At 44.5% G+C, this 11772-nt stretch overlaps 1 protein-coding gene across 1 annotated transcript in view; it reads right to left on the reverse strand.

Annotated features, from left to right (window-relative positions):
- Positions 1 to 1908: 1908 nt before the first annotated feature.
- The window catches only part of LOC145416265 (carbohydrate sulfotransferase 1-like), a 22585-nt gene continuing 12721 nt past the window's right edge, over positions 1909 to 11772 (reverse strand). Inside the window, exons 2-7 of the mRNA XM_080285263.1 lie at positions 7653 to 7767; positions 7067 to 7236; positions 6648 to 6809; positions 5362 to 5466; positions 3907 to 4082; positions 1909 to 2660 (exon numbers count right to left, since the gene is read on the reverse strand). Of these exons, the coding sequence (XP_080141389.1) occupies positions 1928 to 2660; positions 3907 to 4082; positions 5362 to 5466; positions 6648 to 6809; positions 7067 to 7236; positions 7653 to 7767 (1461 nt within the window). The 3' untranslated portion in view covers positions 1909 to 1927. The remainder of the gene's footprint in view (positions 2661 to 3906; positions 4083 to 5361; positions 5467 to 6647; positions 6810 to 7066; positions 7237 to 7652; positions 7768 to 11772) is intronic.

The following is an 11772-nucleotide window of genomic DNA, read 5'->3' on the forward strand; positions in this document are numbered from 1 at the left end:
TCTAGGGCATCTCTGGGGGAGGGTGTGACGTCATTCCAAACGCCGACACCTTGGTCCTGGCCTACTGATCCACTTCCTTACGATAAATAACGAGACAGTGAACAACGACATTTGAAACTCAGGTGATTTATCTTTGGAACACAACAAACTTTTCGGAATTCTGTGTAAGAGTTTCGTAAGCCTTCGAGCAAAATGTGGAGCGATGTCTCTGCCCGCCGTACAGTTGGCCAATCATGAACCTGGGACAGCATCAATGTGTAGCGGAGGTCTAGCATTTGGTAGCCTACGGTACTCGTGAAAACCATGACATGATTATATATTTGTTAGTGGTATTGACATGAAGGAATGGCTATGGTACGTGAAATATTAGGTGAAATGACCAAGCGAATGTGATGCATGACAGTCAGAAATTGTAGCTAGATCTCCACTTCAAAGGGACTGTCCCTGGGTCAAGTGTGGCCACCTGTACTTCGAGAGCATTATGCAACACTTGAATTTAATATCTAGACGGCTTTTACAGAGAGGAGTGCAAAATATACACATAATTATCCTGAATGGAGGTGTGAGGTGAACACTGATGAGACTGTGGAAAATGAGGCAGTTAACTTATGAGACTTAGAGATGAATCATTAGTTTAGGCGGTGGAAAATGAGACAACTAACCTAGAATAATTGGAATGGAAAGTGAACCAGCTAACCTCGAGTAATGAAAGTGGAATATGAACCAATCGAAAGTTATTAGAAAACAAAATGAGCCAAGTACCCAGGAATAATTAGAGGAAACTATCCAACTAACCTAAAATTGAGAAAAATGAGTCAAACAACCGAGAGTAATTTGAGGAAAATGAGAAAACTAACAAGGAATTATTACAGAGGAAAATGAGCCAATTAACAAAAAATAATTACAGAGGAAAATGAGCCAACTAACCTAGAATAATCAGAGATGAATAATTATTGACAAGATGAGTGTGGTTTAGTAAAGCACCATTTAGGGGTAAGGGCATTTTTATCATTATTATTATTTTTTATCATTATTATTATTTTTAAGTGTAGCGTATCGCTCAGTTCATGGCTTCGTCAGACTCTTACGCTTAAAAAAATAAATAAATAAATAAATAAAAGCCTTTCCCTCCTATTGGTGCTTTACTTCATCAGTTTGTCAGGCCTACTGTACCCAATGTCAGGCAGCTTGTTTCTTTAGCCCCGCTCCTTTCATGAAGTCCATGGGCGGTGGGTGAGGGAGCAGGACTTACAAGACGAGTTGCCTGGCAGCAGATATAGGTCTAAAAACACAAGATGGATGTGAGAAAATGTGAGATGGGACATTGAAGAGGGACATATACAACACATAACTAATACAACTCACAGCCTATTGATATAAGGCAGGATTGCAACACTGGCAGAGTTTGGGGTGGGGAGTGTTTTTTATGTGGCCTAGGAGTCTTCATAACATGTCCTCCTTAGCGATTTAGTTTGCCCGTTGCATCTCAACATCCTTCTGTACGAAGCTTGTCAACTATGGAACTGTCCTCTTCAGTTTATTTCCAGTTGCCTATAATGCAATACGTTCAGGCGGCTTGAAATGAGCGAATTTTGAATTTGACTTACTTACCTGTTCAAGTTCATTTGACAAGAGCTTTTCTGCATCAATTATTAATAATAATGATAGTAATAATAATAATAATTGTAATAATGATAATATTTTTTTAATTCATTCATCATACCAATCCTGTGTTGCCCCATGAGGAGCATAGGAGCCCGGAACTAGGCAAGTTGGTCCTGACATTTAAGATAAGTGTGACCAGCCTCACTTATCCCTGAGTGGCATTATGTGAGTAATAATAATAATAATAATAATAATAATAATAATAAACTATCCAAGGAATGGTTGCTACCAAGCCTCCTATGCCACCTAAAAAACACCCTGGTCAATGTTTAAGCGCTGAGAATGGAATGGGGCCCAGAACCTTATCCAGCGTGACTCCAGCTGTAGAATTCACTGTAAGGTAACCAAAACTCGCCATGATGGTTCCACATGCTCCCTGTATCTGATCCAGCCTCTCCTTGCTCAGTTTTGTGGCCCAGTAGGTTACACGGGTTTTTGAATCCCTTGAGGTACTCCACGGTTTATCGATGTTGCGATTTGTATGCGACTCCAGAAAGTCCTCCATGTGAGAGTCGAAGTCCAGCCCAAGATTGGAGAGCAGCTGACGGGTCCTGTTCACTGGATTAAGGGCCAGATCCTCATACCGTAACAGAATTACACGCCCTGGGAATTGTTGCATTAGGGACTTCGCTGCCAGTAAGTCAGCCTTCATGTCACTGCACAAGAACTTGGGGTCATTGCAATCAGGCGTGTTGCACCAAGCAACGGTTGCACTACGGGAGTTCATAACACCTCTGGGGTCCCTCACAAGATAAATAATCCTTACATTCTTCTTTTCGTCCTTCAGTGCCGGCTCAAGATGGCGTAGTCGCAGTCGAACAAGTTTCATTGCAGACCAGGAGTACAGGGAACATGCCTGGCTAAGGAAGCCATCATTATAGCACAAAGCATCGCCCAGTTCTTCATTGCTACACGCCTTCCATACGAGCTGGTTTCTGGCCACCAACTCTCGAATCTGCCGTGCTGTTGAGAGGTAGTCATCGTGGCCGGCATATCTGTGAAGAAAGAGTGTTTTTTTTTTTTTCCACAGATTATTCAATCAAAGACAAGTTCACTTGGGCTCGTATTCTCGCCAGTTAAGGAAGCCCCCTAACATCTCTTCCTTAACAGTTTATTTTTGGACATGACTGGTTAATATCTTTTTGTACATTATTTATGCAGAGTATGGCGATATTGGAGGGATTTATGTAACACAGAAGAGAGCAGTAAGGTATAATAAACAAAACAAATCGCATAGGAAAAGGTGTTAGGGAACTCTCTCAACAGAATAGAATACAGGCCTTGTTCTTTGTGCTGTCTCTGTTTCTTTCTGGTACGCCAGCCATACCATATAAAGAAAAAACAAAAATAATATCAGCGAGGATAAGTGTAGTATGGCAGAGTGCCCATACTTGGCAGCTCCTACAAGACTGATTAAAAGACTACAATAGGACAAGGATAGCAGAGAAAGATCTGTCTGGTATATGTTAATATATTCTTTTTACTGATACAGCAAACAAGAACAGTACAAATGAGAGAGAAATGTGTATGGAGAGAGAGAGAGAGAGAGAGAGAGAGACAGACAGACAGACAGACAGACAGATGACCAAGGAAATGGGTGAGAAGGAAAGGTGGAGAAATTATTATTATTATTATTATTATTTATTATTATTATTATTATTATTATTATTAACAACTACTGATGATTCAAAAGGGATAATGAACTGACGTACAGGCGGTGAAGGAATTAATTTTCTTCCCCACTCTATATTAAGCATACGAAGCACGGAAACATAACCACCAGTCACTGTAAATTATCAGTACAACTTTGCTTAATAATGGAGGGAACACAGGTGATACGAGCAACAATGGAGTGATATATGCAGTAAAGATTAGAACTCACGAGGCATCCCATAAAACGCATCGGCCTCGGTCTTAACCTTTACCTCGTGGTTTTCTAAAAGTCTCGACCTCGATCCCAAGCCTCTGCCCCTGCCTGCTCTCCACATGCCCAAACCAGCTCAGTCTACCTCTTCTCGTCACAACACTAATACGTTTATGTCCCATCTTTTCTATGCCCAAATCATCTCAATGTACCCCTTCCCATCTCAGTTCTTTATTCGCTGTCCTAACTCTCCCAGGCCTGTCATTCAAGGACGCACTACGTATCCATTTAATCATTATCATCTCTACATTTAAGCTTACGAACATCCTCTTCCCTCACTGCCCAGGCCTCACTACTGTAAAAGGAACACAACACACCTGCATGAGAGTAGGTCAAGGATGAGTTTCTGTGCCCTCTCCGCCTCTTCGCCTCCCCGAACCTGCCTCAGCCCGAAGTGAATAAGAGGCTCGTAGTGGTTGTAGACGCCGGGGTGCGATGCTAGTAGCTCCTCCAGGAATGTGGATCCGGAACGCCATGTTGTTGCGATGATCACCTGTCGAAACAGAGAAAATTGAAACATGGAGGCGCTGATGGTGACTGTTGACTTGGGCATGCGAACTGGCCTCTTGGCGCATGAGAAAGTGTGATCTGATGGCTGATGTGTTTATGGCAGATAGGGTGTTGGTGGCAGTCGCTATATTTAAAGGCTCAAATGGTGTGGTGCCAGTGTCAAAATATATCGCGTGAGTTAGCATGGAGGAGAAAAAATTATTAGCTGTAGACACCCGGAAGCGATGCCATAGGAATGTGGATCTTGAACGCTATGTTGTTGCTGTTATCACGCGTCGAAAAAGAGAACTCTGGATCATCACCTAGCCTCTCGGATTACCATTTGTACCGTATGTAGGTGATGTCCATATTTCTTATACACATAGAGGAACGCCGCTTGTATTTTAATATTAAAGCTATTCCCCTGTATAGTTGTTTCACCTTAAGTTGGCCCATTTTTTGTCCTTTTATAGCTTATTTCACGGTGCTCGTTGGCAGAAGAAAATACTACAGCTCTACAATCTTTGCTCAGCACTTCCCTGTGACTAGTGTAACTTTCTTGTGTTGTTCTATTGTTATAACTACACATTCAAGTTGAAGGTATGGCAATTTTCCAAGTCAGAGTAAACAGAGTATTGCTAAGGAAGTCTCAAAATGAAGATATTTTTCTGTACGTAACAAAATTAAAAAGGTGGGATTGTTAGGGCCTGAAACTGCCCTCTCCCCAAACTAAAAGCCGGGTGGTGACAGCAGATGAACATCAGAGTAAGTTGCTAGTCACGAAGAAGTACTATAGAAAGGATGTAGGGTGTTCTGCCAGTACTGAAGAAAGGATGTAGGGTGTTCTGCCAGCACTGTAGTAAGGATGTAGGGTGTTCTGCCAGCACTGTAGTAAGGATGTAGGGTGTTCTGCCAGCACTGTAGTAAGGATGTAGGGTGTTCTGCCAGCACTGTAGTAAGGATGTAGGGTGTTCTGCCAGCACTGTAGTAAGGATGTAGGGTGTTCTGCCAGCACTCTAGTAAGGATGTAGGGTGTTCTGCCGGTGAGCTACGTGGAATATAAACGGTCGAAAATCTGGGCCAAGTAAAGGTGAAGAGAGTATAAAACTGACCTGGGCGAGTTGTAACAATAGATTATAGCAGAATATGATGCTAGTCATGAAGAAGTGCTGTGGAAAGGTTGTAGAATACAGATGTAACCTGTAATGGACCTGGCGAGGGGTAACTATTGATCAGCACTAGAATACGATGCTAGTCACGAAGAAGTGCTGTATAAAACTAACCTGCAATGGCCCTGGTCGAGGCATGGTGGACAGAGGACGAGCATTTTTGGTGGCGTCCATGATGTCTGGATATATCTGGGCGCTCACCTCCTCCAGCAGGCCCATCTGGGGGTACGCAGAATTAGGCTAAGTGGCACCTTCTCCTAGGCGATTCATTAAACATTCTGCATCTTAAATTACGCATACTGCATCTTAAATTACGCATACTGCATCTTTAATTACGCATACTGCATCTTAAATTACGCATACTGCATCTTAATATACACAAGGCAAGGTTCAGTTCCTCCCGTAAGAGTTGTTCCGGCCATCAGGTAACTCAAAAATTTATGCTCGATTTTAACCAAACTTGGTGGACGAATTGAAGGGCAGGCCATGATGATACCTACTTTTTATTTCAACAAGATTAAAGCTCTAAATCAGAGGGCAAGGCCAAAGTTCACGCCCCTTGTGACTTTGCTCTTTCACCTCCCGTTCAAGAAGAAAAAATAGTATGTTTCGTCCTTGGCTGACCGTCAACCCTTCCACCAAATCTGGTTAAAATCGGATAAAATTTGTTCGAGTTATCTCTTGCTCGGAGCGGTTCTCATGGTGGTCGTTACATGTTACTTGCTTACTCCCACGTAAATCACCTCTCTCACACACACACACACACACACACGCTACATCATGCCAAATTAAACTGCATACATCGCCACACACACACACACACACACACACACACACACACACACACACACACACACACATTAATCATGTGAAGTGCTTGTGTCATCCCATTTCATCTAGTTTAGAATTATTTTAAAAGACCATATAGATGAACCATATTTTTTACTCTCTCTCTCTCTCTCTCTCTCTCTCTCTCTCTCTCACGTCAATCATCTGCAGTGTCTGGTGCACCCTATTTTTAATCTCTCTCTCTCTCTCTCTCTCTCTCTCTCTCTCTCTCTCTCTCTCTCTCTCTCTCTCTCTCTCATAATCTGCAGCTCCTGAGTCACCTCTGTCTCTCTACAGGCAGGTAACTAGACTTTTCGAACGGGGGGAAGGGGAGGGGTCTTTTCTGCTGAATCTGGACCTGCACAGCAGTCAGCAGGTCAAAGGTGTGCTGCTGCCTGCTGTGGGGGTCTGGGGAGGTGTATAAGTGACCCTGAGATCAGCACAAAACTTCTGAACAAAGGAGAGCAACTGTTTTTTCCACTGATACGGCGCTGATCTGGCAATAAGTCAATCAATCAGTCTATCAGTTTATCCATCTATCTATCAGCCATCTATCTATCTATCTATCTCACCTTTAACATCTGCAGGGCCTGGTTCATTCTGTTCTTATCCACTGTCTTAGGGTTGTTATAAGAGTCATAAAGGCGCAGAACTTTTTGAATATCTCTCGTTTGAAGTTTGTTGATGGACGCTAATACCTGATCTCTCGCCTCCCCGTCTTGTTTGGCCTTCATCTGTGTGGGGCAAAGATTATTATTATTATTATTATTATTGTTATTATTTTATTATTATTATTATTATTATTATTATTATTATTATTATTATTATTATTATTATTATTATTATTATTATTATTATTATTATTATTACTACTACTACTACTATTACCACCACCACCACCACTACTACTACAATTACGTAGGCAGTAAACCCATCCATCCCTCTTTCGCGAACTCTTGTGGAGGCGGGCAAGTGGACAGCCTTAACCCACTGAACCACCAGGCATGCAACCCACCACCATCCACGACTTCAGGCGGCTTCTTACGTCCGGTGGGTTGAGCTTGGACTCTGCTGTGGCTGTGGGTGTGTTGGCCTGTTGCATGCCCTCCTGTACGGGGAAAGACGTGCTTGCCAGTGCCCTCATCTCCCCTCGCTCCGACACTGTAAGGGATGGAGAGAATATGACAAGGATAGTAAAGACTGAATTAATTTGGTGTATACTTTTTGAGAATACGACAAGGATAGTAATTGGTTGAACCCTATACCAATCTACCCACCTACAAACCTATTCCCCGTCTACCCATCTATTCAATCTATTCACCAACTCATGTACCTACCTACCCACCCACCCACCTATCCACTCACCTACCCACCTATCCACCCACCTACCCACCTATCCACCCACTTACCAACCTATCCACCCACTTGCCCACGTACCCACCCACCCACCTATCCATCCACTCACGCACCTACCCACCCACTTACCCACCTATCCACCCACCAACCTACCCACCCACTTACCCACCTACCCACCCACCCACCTACCCATCCACTTACCCACCTACCCACCCACTTACCTTGATGCACGTGGGAGGATATGAACTGTACAGCAAGGAGGAGAGAGAGAAGGAGGGCGAGAAACACCATTTTGCGCGTCCTTCCTCCATACACCCGTTGACACCACCACCGCATCTGTGGAGAGCAGGGGTTGAGAGAGAGAGAGAGAGAGAGAATGAGTCTCCTTGGTTACTAGTGATATATATCTTGCAGTAATGAGGCAGTAATGAGTCTCCTTAGTTGCTAGTGCTATGTATCTTGCAGTCTGCACCACACCTGGCCACTCCACTCAGGTATCCATCCACTCTTTGGTTGTTGTTGTTGTTGTTGAGTAACCCAGGTCTGTCTGGCTGAGCAGACCCATCAACCATAGGCAAGTAACCGCCCCTACAGACCGCCCCGTGCAGTGAAACGATGTTCACCTGTGGCAGACAGCGCCTCGCCACAGCAAGGCGTGGGGAAGAATGTAGAGGTTTGGTTCGTGGATGGACGCCACATCTGCGTGTCTACTCAGTTAATAGGGGCACGATACTAGGCTCCACATCCCCCCATAATTCTGTTATATGGTTACCACCCAGCGTTGTAAATGGTTTTCTGAGTTACAGGAAACCATTAAGCTTGGCACTCAGTGTAGAGTCACGTGAAGTGTAATAAATGATAATAGCAAAGATGGATGAATTACAAAGAGCGAAGGGATGACAAAGAAACAAATTATAAAGCGGAAGGAAGAAGTAGGCAGCACTGCATCAAGTGAGTGGATGATGGTCGCCCCTGCCCTTTGGTCGGTATGTCGAAGGAGTAGTTAAGATAAGACGTAGGGGAGGTAACAGTGGAAGCCCGGATGATGCACCGGACGAACAACACGCCACAAGTTCAAAGGCCAAAGTTAGGGAGATGAGCACTCCAGAATATGCTCTAACAGCCGTCACTGTTTTACCCACGTCCCCAGTTGCACTGCTGGGTGATGGGAGAGGAGGAGAAGGAAGGGAGAGGAAGAGAAAAGGAGGAGGAGGAAGGGAGAGAAAGGGAAAAGGAGAGGGGAGGGAGAGGAGAAGGAACGGGAGGAAGAAGGGAGAAGAAAGAGGAGGAAAATATTGAGAGAGAGAGAGAGAGAGAGAGAGAGAGAGAGAGAGAGAGTAGTAATCCATCAAATGTCAGCCTACACATGTGCACGTGTGTATGTAGAGAGAGAGAGAGAGAGAGAGAGAGAGAGAGAGAATCTGCTACACTCTCCTTGCTTTATTCATTCGTCTATTACATTGTAAACATTACTGTCAATATTTAGGCTTGATTATCACAGGTTAAATACTCTCTCTCTCTCTCTCTCTCTCTCTCTCTCTCTCTCTCTCTCTCTCTCTCGTAGGACACTCAAGGTCCGTATCATCTACGTAACCATTTCAGCGGACGCGCCTGTGCATATTAACAGAATGACTCGGTTTATCATGACACAGAAGAGAGAGAGAGAGAGAGAGAGAGAGAGAGAGAGAGAGAGAGAGAGAGAGAGAGAGAGAGAATTTTCACACCATTAATAAGTAAGTCAGTTACATCCCTTCCCCCTCCCTCCCTTCCTTCCCCCAACCTTCCTTCCTTCCTTCCTTCCTCCCTCCCTCCCTTCCTCTCTTTCTCTAACTCCCTCTTTCCTCTCTCCTCTCTTCCTCTAACTCTATCTTTCCTCCTCCCTCTCTCTCCTTCTTCCTCTCTTTCCTTCCTCTCCTCCATCTTCCTTCCTTCATTCATCTTTTACCTCCCTCCTCTCTTCGTCTTTCCTTCATTACCCTCCCACCCCTCCTTCCTTCATTCATTCATCTTTTACCTCCCTCCCTCCTTCCCTCCTGACCCCCCCCCTCTCAGTCCATGCTCACCTCTTTCTTTCTTCCTTCCTTCCTCCTTCTCTTCATCCCTTCCTTCCTTCCCTGTACCTCCGCTCTTTCTCATCCTTTCCTCCTTCCTGCCTCCCTGCTTCCCCTCTCTCTCCCTCCCTCTCCCTCCTTCCTTCTTTCCTTCATCTTCTCCCTCCCTCCCCCTTCCCTCCCCTTGCTCCTCACTCTTCCTCTCACTCCCTCCTTCCTTCCATCCCCTTCTTTCTCTGATTTTTTCTTCCTACTCTCATTCTTTGACACTTCCATCCTTCTCTTCCTTCTCTCTCTCTCTCTCTCTCTCTCTCTCTCTCTCTCTCTCTCTCTCTCTCTCTCTCTCTCTCTCCCAAGCTCAGAAACTACCAATGAGTATCAAGAGAACTGCTTCTTGAATACCAAGGCTAAATCGAGTTTACTTGAGAGAGAGAGAGAGAGAGAGAGAGGGAGGGAGGGAGGGATGAAGGAGGGGGTGTTGTGTATGATCAGTCTTTAAAAGTGATTTGTATGTGTCTGCGGTGGGTGTGTGGGTGTGGGTATGTGAGAGAGAGAGAGAGAGAGAGAGAGAGAGAGAGAGAGAGAGAGAGAGAAGTATAGACTGAAAATGTGTGTGTGTGTGTGTGTGTGTGTGTGTGTGTGTGTGTGTGTGTGTGTGTGTGTGTGTGTGTGTGTGTGTGTGTGTGTGTGTGTGTGTGTGTGTCCCTCTCTAACTTTGCCTCTCTCTCTCTCTCTCTCTCCTACTCCTTTTTCTTCTTTCTCTTTTCACATTCATCCCTCATCCTCTTCTTTCTCCTTATCCTTTCCACCTTTCTCTTTTCTTTCTGGTCATTCTGTTCACCCTCTAATTTTCCTCTTCCTTTTCCTCCTCCTCCTCATCATCATCATCATCACCACCACCATCATCACCACCACCATCATCACCACCACCATCAACATCATCACCATCATCATCATCATCATCATCATCATCATCATCATCCACACAACTAGCCATTTATTTTTCCACAACACAGTCAGGCCTAAATATTGATATGGACAATAACCGAGGAAGTACCTGTAGGAAAATCAAAAAGTGGTTTAGTGGACTAGTGGATTCAGACTCTCACACTGGATGGTTTGTGGAAGGAACTTTTGTGCACGACAGTACTTGGGGTTAACCTTGACCCCACCTGACCTGAGAAAACCACCTGAGGAAAACAGCCACGAAGGCAAAGCAGTGGCTGAACCTGATGAAGAAGCTCCGTGGAAAGAAATAGAGGGCAGACAAAAAGGTGCTAAACACACACACACACACACACACACACACACACACACACACACACACACACACACATACACACACACAAAGAAACAACAATCTTTCCAGTCCCGCCTGAAGGAAATTTACAGCTGACGAAATAGTGGAAACCCTGTCTCTACTGGTGCGTGGTTCCGATGGCTCGATTTTGTCCGCTATTCATCTATCTTTGGGAAGATATATGTGCGTCTGTCCGTACGCTCAAGGCCAGACCTGGAGCATGGCATGGCACCAACCGAAACAGCTGCCAAAACAAACATGGACAAATTTATAGACATTCAAAATCATTACTCATCAAGGAACTGGAAACCATAACTGGGCTTGATACTCTGCAAGACCAAAGGAATATCAGGTGTTGACTTAGGAAGCTAAATTAAAAAGACCACAAGACTCAATAATGAAGAGGCCAATTGACAGACTTAAAACATCTAGCTTCATAAAACACAGCATGATGTTTGAGAGGAGACTCCAGATCATCAGAGGAAATACCTCGATCCATTCCACCAGTCTTGTCTACTCTCTTGGGAACAGGCCAGGTGTCCAGTCTTACATGAAAACATTCCAAGCATTGAAAGCAACGGCTCACAGTCAGATCTGCAACGGAAACTGCAGACCGTGGACTTCATTCACATGCTGCATCCTCGAGGGTAGCAGACCCATGCTTATGTATATATGGGCCTGCCATCTCAGCAATTAAGGAAGGGGGGAGGGGTGCTTGTGAGGTACTACATATCCACAGGAAAATTTTCATCTAAATATACAACTGAAATTATAAACAATATACCAAAGCAAACTAAAAAGTTTTAAGCTTCACTAATGCCGTTTCATTATCTGTTGTCCTCCAAAAACCCCCAAAGGTGATGAATGGGATTCATCATTGCCCTGTCAGTCCTGAGTTCACAGGCAGTCCTGACACTCCAGTGGATCACTGCACACTGTGGAGTCTATGGCAATGAGGCGGCAGACTGACCTGCCAGGTGAGGGGGGGCT

The sequence above is a fragment of the Coenobita brevimanus genome, chromosome 105, assembly GCF_032717465.1.
Source record: "Coenobita brevimanus isolate Jiangsu-jjx chromosome 105, ASM3271746v2, whole genome shotgun sequence".
Taxonomy (NCBI): Eukaryota; Metazoa; Arthropoda; class Malacostraca; order Decapoda; family Coenobitidae; genus Coenobita; species Coenobita brevimanus.